Source organism: Mauremys reevesii, linkage group 14 (genome assembly GCF_016161935.1).
Source record: "Mauremys reevesii isolate NIE-2019 linkage group 14, ASM1616193v1, whole genome shotgun sequence".
NCBI classification, from domain to species: Eukaryota; Metazoa; Chordata; order Testudines; family Geoemydidae; genus Mauremys; species Mauremys reevesii.
Genome location: NC_052636.1, coordinates 33,964,730 through 33,977,156, shown reverse-complemented (window position 1 = coordinate 33,977,156; position 12,427 = coordinate 33,964,730). Strand labels below are relative to the sequence as shown.

Here is a 12,427-nt window from a genome sequence, read left to right as displayed (position 1 = left end):
CATCCCCTCCTCTCTCCTATTTGGGGAAGAGTTTGGGGAGTTCAGCTCCTGATTTTTATTTGGCCTGTCTTCAGCACTTGTTTTGTTTGGTCTTCCCCTTTCCATCCCTGTTTGAGGTTTCTGTCTCTGTCACAGCAGGTGATGCAATGGCATGTGAGAAAGAGGAGCAGAATTCTCAGCCTGAAAATGTTGAGCCAGTGGGTAAAAACAGAGCATTATCGCAAAGATCGAAAAGGAATGTGTCCAGGAGTCATGAGCAGGGAAAATCCTGGGAGATTCAGCACAGACCAAAAACAGAGCAAGGAAACCAGCCAGGGAAGAAAGTGGATAAATTTATTTCTTCTTGGGGAACTCAGAAGATCCTCATGGAAACCACAACACAGCAGGATATCCTCAGGCGAAAGAGAAAAATACATGCAGTGAGTGTGGAAAACCTTCTCTCACAGCTCAGCCCTTTCTGTACATCAGAGAATCCACACAGGGGACAGGCCCTATGAATGCACTGAGTGTGGGAAAACCTTCAATCGCAGTTCGCACCTTATTAGGCATCAAACAATCCACAGAGGAGAGAGGCCCTATGAATGCCGTGAGTGTGGGAAATGCTTCACTAGCAGCTCAAACCTTTCTCAACATCAGAGAATCCACACAGGGGAAAGGCCCTATGAATGCCGTGAGTGTGGGAAATGCTTCACTAGCAGCTCAAACCTTAGATTTAATTTACCCTGGTTCCTCAACTGTTGCTACAGCTCTAGTACCCATCAATCCAAAGACTGAGAGAAATGGAGAGTTCCAACCATTGTCCTTTTAGTATCTTATTGTTCCTCTCTCTGTTTTTTGTGCTGGCTTTTCTATTCTATCACTTTCTGCCTTTGTTTAGTTGGTAACAGTTGGTTTCCGTCACTCACGTTTGTTTGTTTAAATCTCTATCCCTTGTGAAATAAATTTTTTGCTTGTTCGATAACTGTACTCAAGTGCTGTGTGAGATACAGTAGCAATGGTCCACAGTAAAACTAGTAACCTGGGATACTTGGGGAAGAGAGGATCTGGGATTTCACCAGGTATCTGGTGATCCGGGCTGGACCCCAGAGGGGGACACATTGAAGGAACTCAAGGGTTAAGGTGGCTGCTGTAGCTCAGAGGCGTGTCCTTGAGTTCCAGCTGGCTGGTGAGTTTGGTCACTAACATCCAGCTGCCAAATGCAAAACTCCCTCTTCCTTGTGGCAGGTGGCAACAAGGAGACTCACAGTCCTCAGCACCCTGAGAAGGGTCACAATGTGTCTCTATGTTGATCGACCTGTCATATTCACAAAGGGAAAGCTCCCGATAGCACAAAACTCTGCCCTATGAAATCATGGAACATGTGCTCTTTGCTCTGTGAAAGCATGTAAAGAATCCAAGCGCTGGAGGACAGGGTTTGGGTCCAGAGTGACCTAGAAAAATTGGAGGATTGGGCCAAAAGAAATCTGAGGAGGTTCAACAAGGAGAAGTGCAGAGTCCTGCACTTAGGACGGAAGAATCCCAGGCACTGCCACAGACTGGGGACTGATGGAGTGACGGGGGATTTGATAGCAGCCTTCAAGTACCTGAAAGAGCAGCAGTGTGGGCTTTCTCCTTGCCACTTTTGCTGGGCTGGGCAGGCGTCCTGGAGGCCTTTCTAGAAGAGAATTGGGAACTGAGTTAGAAAAACCAATGTGAAAACCAGGACCTCAGGTTTAGACTCATTTATTTATAATATTAAATCTTCAATTCTAGTGTCACAGTCAATACAATTGCTTCAGCCTGATAGTTGCCCAAAGGGAAACTTAACTTCTCTCCAAAGGGAGTGGAGAGAAAACACTTTTCAGAGTCCAAGAGAGACAAGGTGGTCAGGGTAAGAGGACCAACCTCTGTTGGTGAAAGAGACAAGCTGTGGAGCTAACCCAGCACCCTTCTTCAGTTCTGTGTAGCCTGGAAGGTCGTCTCCTCCATAACCAGCAGTTAGAACATAAGAACAGCCACACTGAGTCAGACCACTCTCTAGCCCACTCTCATCTAGCCCACTCTCCCGAAAGTGGCCAATGCCCGGCGCCCCAGAGGACCCCTGGGACCAACATGGATACAACACCACCACAAACAAGGTTAAAAGTCAATGCACATGGAGAAGGATCTTGTGTTTCATTCCTTATGTCCTAGTCCCATCATGTGGCCATTTCCTTTTCTTCCTTTCTGTTAAAAGCTTTGGTGTTTTGCACAGAAATGTTATTTCCCCAGGAGAGACCCAGGAGTGGGGGCTGCATTCCTGCACCAAACAGTCACTGGAAGGGGGCAGACAAAGGCCTTTAGGATGAGGCGTCCGTCACTGTCAAAAGATCATCTCCCTCCTGCAGGTCACTGGCAGCCTGAATTTGTTCCTTATCCTCCCAGAGTCTGGGGGGTGGAATCAGCACTACCCAGCCCCTCCGTATGTAGCAGGAACAAACACAAACCTGGGCTTTAAAACAAGCTGTCCCCTTCCTCCTCAGGGAAGATTTTTCTGTGATTGAAGTTGAGCTTCAGTTCCCCTGTCCTAGGGGCGGGGCGGGGCGGGTGTGGGGCCAGCTCCCAATGAGATCTGTTTTCACCTTTGCCCCCTTTCAGTCACTCTGGGATGGTAACTCTGCTCCCAGCTGTCAGGCAGCTTCCAGCCCATCCACCCTGCTCACTAACTCTGTGGTCATGTGTCACCCCCTCTGCCAGCACACACAGCCTGCAGGAAAGCTACTCTTGCCAGCTGCATTGGTGGTATAGTGGTGTGTGTCGGTGCCTTCCAAGCACTTGATCTGGGTTTGATTCCAAGCCAATACAATAATGGCTTTTCTCTTCTGTTGTTTCCTCATCTGGAAGTGGTTTAATTTCAGTCACATTGTGTTACAATCACATTATCTATAGAATGAAACAATAAATGTGTCAAAGTCCAGCAGGTCATACAGGATGGAGGCACACAAGGGGCTGGAATGTGTCATCTGAGAAAGACAGAACACTTGGAAACCTGCATCTCCCATCCCTGGCCTTGCGTGTTATGATTCCAGCTGCGTGAGCTGTTTGTAGGATGTTCCGGCATGGTGGGAAATGAAGTTTTGAGTCAGTTTTTGCTCCTGCAGGTTCCTTTGCTGTTACAATTATAATGACATGAACAAAAAGGAGGCACAATAAACATAAACCCCAAGTTGCAATACAGGTGGGGAAAGAGACGATCACGGTTAAGCCAAACACGTCAAAATAAAAATTAATACTAAAAAAGGGGAGGGGGGAAGAGATCAGGTATGTGGAGATCCCCTTGATATGTCAATGCACATTGTTAGAATCAAAGTTCAGACTTGACACTGGAAAACCTGCAGCTACCCAGCTCTGTGAACACCTGTGATGAGCAAGATGGAGTTGGGACACCTGTTCTGCTTCAATCATTTATTGTCTCTCTGTTCTCTCCTTCTCCCCCAATTCCTCATCTCCAATGTCTCTGCCTTTCTCCTCTTGCTCCCTCTCCCCTGCCCTTTCCAGGAACTCACAGTCTACAGCATTTAGGACAAGCCAGAGCTCCCATGTTCTGCACATGAGCCTGTGTCAGAGGACGTGGGACCCAGGTCAGAACCAGTCACCGGATCAATATGTCCCTTTATGGGCGACTTCTCTGCCTGCTCTGCAATTTACACCCTCCCACACTGAAGGGGGTGGGGTACAGCTCTGACTGAGAGGCCTCACATGAGAAATTTCAGCCCAAAGACAAATTTGTGTGAAATGCTGAGAAGTGAAGAGCCCCCTTCCCTCCCCAAATCCCCAGAACTCTAGTGTCACCCCATGGCCCAGCACAGGGAACCCAGTGAGATGGGGTTACAGAATACAAGGGGAGGGAGCAGGGAGAGAGGTGACAGGAGTCTCTCTCTTTCCTTCTCTCTTCACTTTCTGTTCTTCTCTTTCCTTCCAGGAACTGCAGTCACAGCAGGGAGGGTTTGTCTCTTTATTAGGGATCCTCTGTGTCACGGAGGCTGCACAAGTCATAGATTCTGTGACTTCTGCAGTGGCCACTGTGGCTGACTCCGTGGCTGCCCCAGCAGCTGGCCTGGGGGCAGCTTGAGCAGTGGTTCCAAGGGTGGCAGGAGCAGCCACAGCTCAGTGGCTCCTGGCACCTGTCCCGAGGTGGCCGGAGCAGGTCTGGCCTCTGGGGCTCCCCTCACCTGGCAGCCTCTGAAGTGGCAGTGGGTCCCCGGTCTTCTCCCCAGTACATGGTGCCACGGGCCCTGGACTCCCTGCGCCCACAGCTGGTGCCACGGACCCCTGGGCCTCCTCCCCAAGATTCAATGAGGGGTATTTATGGTATAAGTCATGGCCGGGTCATGGGCAATGAGCTTTGGGTTTTGCCGTGATCTGTCCATGACATTTACTAAAAATACCTGCGATTAAATCTTCGCCTTCCTCATTATCGATCAAATAAATCGAAATGCCTCCACCTGCAAGTGGATTTTGCCCAGGAACCTCAGAGTCAGCAGCTGTTACGCCCCACTGAGCTCTCTGGTCAGGTGTCCTAGCGCTGGAATCCTCCTGTTTAGATCCTAAAATAGCGTTTTTGCACCAGGGGGGCTGAAATTTTGGACCGGACATTGTAGCTCCACCGTTATTTTACTGAATTGCTTCAAAACAGCAAGTCAAGAAAGTCTCTTAAGTGCCAGGCTCTCTGCCATGGAAACAGCTGCCCCTGCTCTGCAGGAGTCTGTGCGTTCCACACAGCAACGCACACACCTGCTCCGCACTGAAGGGGGGTCAGACAGTGACAGGGTTAGTAACACAAATACTTCAGACTATTAACTCCAGGTCCCTTCCTTTCTTTAACCCAGGATGTGCCAGTCACCTGGTAACCATGGTGTTATCTTCACCTTAAAATACCTCTCAGTACATTTTCAGCAACCCTCCACCCCCTGCCCTCCCTGCAGCCAGCCTCTGTCTCCAGCCAGCCCCACACACCCCGGCTCCAGCCAACCCCTGCTGCACCCCCCTGCCCTGCCTCCAGCCAGCCCCGCACCCCCTGCCCCTGACACGGCATCAGTGAGACTGATACTGGAATACTGCCTTCAGTTTTGGTGTCCTTGTTTGAAAAAGATGTTGTGAAATTGGAGCTGGGGCAGCAAAGAGCCACCAAATGTTCTGAGGGCTGGAGAAAAATGCCTTCTAGTGAGCTATTGAACGAGCTCAACCTGCTTAGCTTATCAAAAGAAGATTGAAAGGTGATGTCATTGAAGTCTTGAAGTGCCTTAATGGAGAGAAAATACTGGGTATTAAAGGACTCTTTAAAATAGCAGAGAAAGGAATAACAAGACCCAATGGCTGGAAGGTGAAAAGAGACAAATTCATATTACAACTAAGGCACAAATATTCAACAGTCAAGATGATTCACCACAGGAACAAGCTACCAAGGAAAGTGATGGATTCTCCATCTCCTGATGTCATTTCATGAAGACTAGATGCCTTTCTGGAATGTGTTTGCCCCCAAAATAGCTCTTGTGTCATACAGGAGGCCTGTGATATGCAGGGGGTCAGATTAGATGCTCTAATGGTCTCTTCTGGCCATAAAGTCGACTCATTTCTGAAAAACTGAGTGTAGCATTGGGAGCAGCGTCTGATGTTTCCCTGTCTAGCCGGCTTGCTGCCTAGAACGAACGTTCCTTGAGTGGGGTGATCCACAGGGAGTAGCTCAAACCTCCAAAGTGCCTGGCCAGGGGCAGGACATTGGCACAGCAAGGGAGGGGTGTGGCAGTGACATCACAAAGGCCTTTTGCAGGACCTCAGCCTATTGGTCAAAGGCAGTGGGGAGGTGGTGACCTCACAGAGAGATGCTGACATCAGCCAGGCAGGACAGGGGCGAGGGGCCAGGGAAACCTCAGAGACCCCTGTGGCTTTGCTTCCACAAGTCTCCTTCTCCAGGTCTCTCTCTGAGGACTGAGAGAGTATTCGGGTTCACGGACGTGAGCGCCAGGAGGAACCTCTTTCGAGTTTTCTCCTTCCCTTTTAGTGATTTTACTAGAAAACAGCCGTCCCTGTTTAGAAGGTAAGAGCCTCCTCGAGATGTGAAACCTGTTCAGTCTGATCCATCTGGTGACAGGTCACTTCCCTTCTCTATACCTCAGGCTCCTCCCCATCTGCCCAATGGGAACAGGGACAGTTCTCAAACTCTGGGCAGTCGTGAGCCTGAGTGAGATAAGGGGCGATAAAGCCCTGTGTGAAGGAGAAAGGGGAGTTTCACGGTGTTTAACACCAAGGAAATCTAAAGTTTGCTAAAATGTCTAGTCTGCGGAAACAAGAAATGGTCGGGGCCAAACTTTTTAACCACTGCCTTTTCTAAAGCCCATTCAGGGGTGTGAGTCCCTGTCTTTTAGGTACCTGGGGTTCTTTGCCAGCAGGAGAGAAGAGGTTCCTGCCTCCATTTTTGTGGCCTTAACAAACCAGGTGTTGTGCCCCAGTTCTCATCTGAGATCCCTGAAAAAGAACATCTTCCCATCCATGACCAAGACAGGAGCTATCTTTCAAAGGGAACAAAGAGACCCCTGGGACTTGCAGACTAGCCAACCTCACTTCCATAGCTGGAGAGATACTGCAATACATTCTTAAACAGTTTGTCAGCAGCACCTACAGGAGAATTTGGTTGTTAGGACAAGTGAGCATGGATTTGTCAAGAACAAATCATCCCAAACCCAGCCTCTTTCCTTCTTTGGCAGGGTTCCGGGCCTAGTGGAGGTGGGTAAACAGTAGATGGGATCTATCTTGGGAATACTAAGGCTCTTGACACAGTCCCGCAGGACATTCTCACAAGCAAACGAGGGAAATGCGGTCTAGATTCAATCAGTGTCACGAGGGTGCAGAGCTGGTTGAAAGCCCAGACTCCAAGGGCCCTTCTCCATGGTTGGCTGCCCAACGGAGAGGGGGCACCTCGTGGGTCCGGCAGGGATCAGTCCAGGGTCCGGTACTATTCAATAGTTTCATGAATGATTTGGAAAATGGAGTGGAGATCATGCTTCTAAAATGTGCAAATGACACCAAGCACTTTGGAGCTCGGGACTGGAATTCAAAACGCCCTTAACGAATTGGGGACTTGGTCTTCTTGAGCCAAACCCCATGGCTGGGCCCCTCTCTCTAGACTGGGCTGAAGTGAAACCCCAGAGACAAACACTCCTCCTCCTGGGCAGTGCGCTCCGACCTTGAATGGTCAGATGCTGCTTAGCTCTGTCAGAGCAGCTTTGGCTGGGGGATTCTCCCAGCACTTTCCAATAGCGGGAAGGTACGAAATCCCCATTTGACTGCTGGGGACGGAGCCCTAGAGTGGGGAGCAACTTGCCCAGAGTCCCATCGGAAAAGGAAAACAACCAGCAGTGGAACCAATAGGGGTGTCAGGATCTTGGAGGCGCTGTCACTCCCACACTAGGGCGGTGTTCTGCACCCCTGCGGCTGGCTGAGTTTCTCCGTCCCTTGGCAATAAGACAGCCTAGAACCCCAACCAGGGTTATTCTATCTGCTACCCAAGATCCATAAACCTGGAAATCCTGGATGCCCCATCATCTCAGGCATTGGCACCCTGACAGCAGGATTGTCTGGCTATGTAGACGCTCCATCATCATTCCACACAAAGATGGACTACAAGCCGTCAGGAACAGTATCCCGATAATGTCACAGCTGAACTTTGTGACTTTGTCCTCACCCATAACTATTTCACATTTGGGGACAATGTGTACCTTCAAGTCAGCGGCACTGCTATGGGTACTCACATGGCCCCACGGTGTGCCAACATTATTATGGCTGACTTAGAACAACGCTTCCTCAGCTCTCGTCCCCTAATTCCCCTACTCTACTTGTGCTACACTGATGACATCTTCATCATCTGGTCCCATGGAAAAGAAAACCCTTGAGGAATTCCACCATGATTTCAACAATTTCCATCCCACCTACAACCTCTGCCTGGACCAATCCACACAAGAGATCCACTTCCTGGACACTACTGTGCTAATAAGCGATGATCACATAAACACCACCCTATACCGGAAACATACTGAACGCTGTACTTACCTACATGTCTCCAGCTTTCACCCAGACCACATCACACAATCCATTGTCTACAGCCAAGCTCTAAGATACAACCGCATTTGCTCCAACCCCTCAGACAGAGACAAACACCTACAAGATCTCTATCGAGCGTTCTTACAACTACAGTACCCACCTGCTGAAGTGAAGAAGCAGATTGACAGAGCCAGAAGAGTACCCAGAAGTCACCTACTACAGGACAGGCCCAACAAAGAAAGGAACAGAACCCCACTAGCCGTCACCTTCAGCCCCCAACTAAAACCTCTCCAGTGCATCATCAAGGATCTACAACCTATCCTGAAGGACAATCCCTCTCACAGATCTTGGGAGACAGGCCAGTCCTTGCTTACTGACAGCCACCCAACCTGAAGCAAATACTTACCAGCAACCACACAACAAAAACACTAACCCAGGAACCTATCCTTGCAACAAAGCCCATTGCCAACTCTCTCCCCATATCTGTTCAGGGGACACCATCATAGGACCTAATCACATCAGCCATGCCATCAGGGGCTCATTCACCTGCAATCTACGAATGTGATATGTGCCATCATGTGCCAGCAATGCCTCTCTGCCATGTACATTGGCCAAACCAGAGAGTCTCTACATAAAAGAATAAATGGACACAAATCAGACATCAAGAATTATAACATTCAAACACAGTCAGAGAACACTTCAATCTCGCTGGTCACTCGATTACAGACCTAAAAGTCGCAATATTACAACAAAAAACCTTCAACAACAGACTCCCACGAGAGATGCTGAATTGGAATTAATTTGCAAACTGGACACCATTAAATTAGGCTTGAATAAAGACTGGGAGTGGGTGGATCATTACACAAAGTAAAACTATTTCCCCATGTTTATTTGTCCCCCTACTGTTACTCACACCTTCTTGTCAACTGTTGGAAATGGGCCATCCTGATTGTCACTACAGGTTTTTTTCTCCTGCTGATAATAGCTCACCTTAACTGCTCACTCTCATTATAGTATGGATGGCAACACCCATTTTTTCATGTTCTCTGTGTATATATATATCTTCCTGCTGTATTTTCCACTGTATGCATCTGATTAAGTGGATTTTAGCCCACAAAAGCTTATGCTCAAATAAGTTTGTTAGTCTCTAAGGTGCCACAAGTACTCATTATTTTTGCAGATAAATTCATGGAGGTGAAGTCCATTAATGGCTATTAGGCAGCCTGGGTAAGGAATGGTATCCCTAGCCTCTGTTTGTCAGAGGGTGGAGATGGATGGTAGGAGAGAGATCACTTGATCATTTCCGGTTAGGTTCACTCCTCTGGGGCACCTGGCATTGGCCACTGTTGGCAGACAGGATATGGGGTTGGATGGACCTTTGGTCTGACCCAGTCTGGCCGTTCTTATGAAGGGAGGGGCAGAGCCCTGCAATAGAGTTTCTGTAGTGTAGTGGTTATCATGTTTGCCTAACATGCAAAGGTCCCTGGTTCAAAACCAGGCAGAAACATGATGGCTTAATTTTTCCCAGCTCCTAGTGGCCTGTCCCTGCTGTTGTAGGAGCAGCAGTGATTTCTATGCTCAATAGGTCTGTTATACTTCCCCCATTCCCATTTTTGTCTCCTCTCCCTCTCTGAATGCCTGTGAAGTGGCTTTCCCCCTCCCCCTCCCGCTCCCTCCTGCCATGCTTGTGGGATGAAGGGGCTGATTGAACAGCTGGAAGATCAGAAGAGCTGCTAGATAGACAAGGTGTCTGGGACTCTCATTAGGCAGCGATCACACACCCAGAGCATGGACACTGGCTGAGGTGGAGTGTAACCCACCAGATGCAGCCAAGTCATCTCCAGTCGCAGGCCATGAGGAGCAGGTCCTTAAAACGGGAAGGGGCCCTGTGCTCAGGAGTCACTCACAAGCTTGTACCTCCAGTGAACGCCCTTCGCCCCGACCGTCTGGCCAGTGGTTCGCTGCGTTGCAGTTCATTGTGCCTCAGGAAGACTTACCTTCATCGCACCGTCCATCGTGGTGCTGGGAGACACTTACCTGGCAGAATCCTGTGCCTGCCTCTTGTCTTCCCAGGGGTGGCTACTTGCAGCCCAGGAGAAGAAGGATGGTTCTGGTAGAAAGGAAGACAAGCAAAGCACTGGGAGGAAATTTGGGTGTGGGCTCTGCGCTGGGGGTAGGTGAGTGGTGCAGCTCCCAAAGTGACCGGTACACACAACCCTCTGGCAGCAGCTCCTAGATGAGTGGGGCCAGGGGATCTCCATGTGCTGCTGTCTGCAGGCGCTGCCCCCAGAGCTCCCATTGGCTACAGTTCCTGGCCAATGGGAGCTGCAGAGCTGGTGCTCGGGGCAGGGGCAGCACGTGGAGACACTCCCCCCACCCCAGGGGATGCTGGGACATGCCAGCCACTTCTGGGAGCGGCACGGAGGGGCGGATGTAGAGTGGGCAGGGAGCCACCTTAGTGCTGCTGGCACATCTCTGCACACCCCTTGTGGGGGGAGGGGAGCAGAGGGCCTCCATGTGCTGCCTGGGGTAGGGGCAGTGCACAGAGCTACCTCCCCTCCCAGGTCTATTCCAGGAGTGGGTGGGTGGGGTCTTTTGGCCTGCAAGGTGCAGCAGGTCAGACTAGATGATCACACTGGTCCCTTCTGACCTTAAAGGCTCTGAGTCTAAAAGGGAGAGGGAAGTAAAGGAATTAAAAAAAAAAATAAACCAAGCATTTTAATACCAGGATGACTCCAACTGCTCATTATATAGTCCCACCCCTTTCTTCCTCCACTGGGTGTTTAATGACCTGTTGGGATTTGGGACACTGATTCTCTCATTCCATTGATAAACTGATACAACATGACTGAAATTAAACCAATTCCCAGTGGAGGAATCATCATATCATTGCATTAGCTGGGAATTGAACCCAGGTCAATTGCTTAGAAGGCAGCTATGCTCACCACTATACCAGCAACGCATCTGGTGAAAGTCTCTGATTTTTCACACTTGGTGATTGGTCACCTTACTTCTCAGCATGAGGCGAATGTCTCTGTGGTCTCTGCCATTCATCGTGGGGAGTTTCCCCACTGATAACAGTTCTTGCTGGGTTGGGGATGGGAGACAGAAGAGGCGTTTATTCTGTTTCATTCCTCTCCATTTTCTGTTCCTCCCCTTCCCTTCCAGGGTCCTCCCTTCCATTTCAGACTGTGCAGTGACACCCTCCCTGCACCCAGGACTCTCGAGCCTCTGGAGCAGCACGATCCCATGAGATCCTCAGTGACCAAGGGACTTTTCCAACTTCCAGGAGACCCAGCTTGAATCTAAAGGAAGCTCTGTTCCTTCCTGGGGATCCTCTCTCCCTTCATGGAGATCAAGGTCATGAAGCCTCTGCCTTGCCTCCTGGGTCTGAATTAATGTCCCATTTCCCACTATGTGCTCGAAAGAAGCAAATGTTTCTAACCCAGGTGAGTGGAGTTAATTCAGCTGGAATCCTTCACCCACATTCCTTAGGAGATACAGACTCTCTGTGACACAGACTGACTGGGGTTCATCTCTGTATGTCCCCAATGGGGAAAGAAAGACACTGAGGGCGAAGGAAGAAGATGGACAGAAGGAGTCAAATGGGGCTAGACCAGAATAGGACATTTTCTGCCTGTTAAAATGTACTAGACTCTAATTGCTTAAAACAAAACAAAACCCCACCAGCTTCTGTTTGAACCATCAGCTTTTCACAGAGCAGCCAAAGTGGTGAAGCACAGACACACATAACCACCAACAGCCCAAGTTTGTCTAAGGAGCACCTATAGTGGCTCATGCAGGGGGAAATACAGCTGTGGGTGTGAGTTCAGGCCTCACCCAGAGTGTTGGTTTTCATTAGCCACGGAGCTTCCCCTACTTGCTTTGCCCAATTCACATGGAAAGTGCCATAGGAGGGTGATGAGAGTAAATTCTAAACTCTGAAATGCGGAGGTTGGCCCAGAGATTGGGATAAGGGGTTTGAAGAGAAAAAGCTCTAAGAGTATAAAACCAGACAGTGTCCAGGGGCAGGTCTGGTACAACACCTCAACAGGGAGCCATTCGGGGGAGGGGGTTTCACTTCCTCTGTTCAATGTCCTGAGAGGTATTTGAAGGTGAAGATAACACCATGGCTAACAGGTGACTGGCACGTCCTGGGTTAAAGAAAGGGACCTGGGTTAATAGTCTGAAGATTTGCGTTACCGTCACTGTCTGACCCCCCTTCAGTGCGGAGCAGGTGTGTGCGTTGCTGGGTGGAACGCACAGACTCCTGGAGAGCAGGGGCAGCTGTTTCCATGGCAGAGAGTCTGGCACTTAGGACACTTTCTACACTTGCTATTTTGAAGCAATTCAGTAAAATAACAGAGGAGCT

At 49.6% G+C, this 12,427-nt stretch overlaps 1 protein-coding gene, 1 non-coding gene and 1 pseudogene across 2 annotated transcripts in view; 2 read left to right on the top strand and 1 right to left on the bottom strand.

Moving 5' to 3' along the window:
- LOC120381384 (zinc finger protein 850-like) overlaps positions 1 to 660 on the top strand; it is a gene marked incomplete at both ends in the record, with an annotated part of 49,534 nt that extends 48,874 nt beyond the window's left edge. Inside the window, one exon of the mRNA XM_039499578.1 lies at positions 464 to 660. Within this exon, the coding sequence (XP_039355512.1) occupies positions 464 to 660 (197 nt within the window). The remainder of the gene's footprint in view (positions 1 to 463) is intronic.
- Positions 1 to 12,427, bottom strand: part of LOC120381651 — a 259,864-nt pseudogene that overhangs the window by 198,837 nt on the left and 48,600 nt on the right.
- TRNAV-AAC lies at positions 9,491 to 9,562 on the top strand. The gene has a single exon. It is a non-coding gene; the product is annotated as a tRNA-Val (tRNA).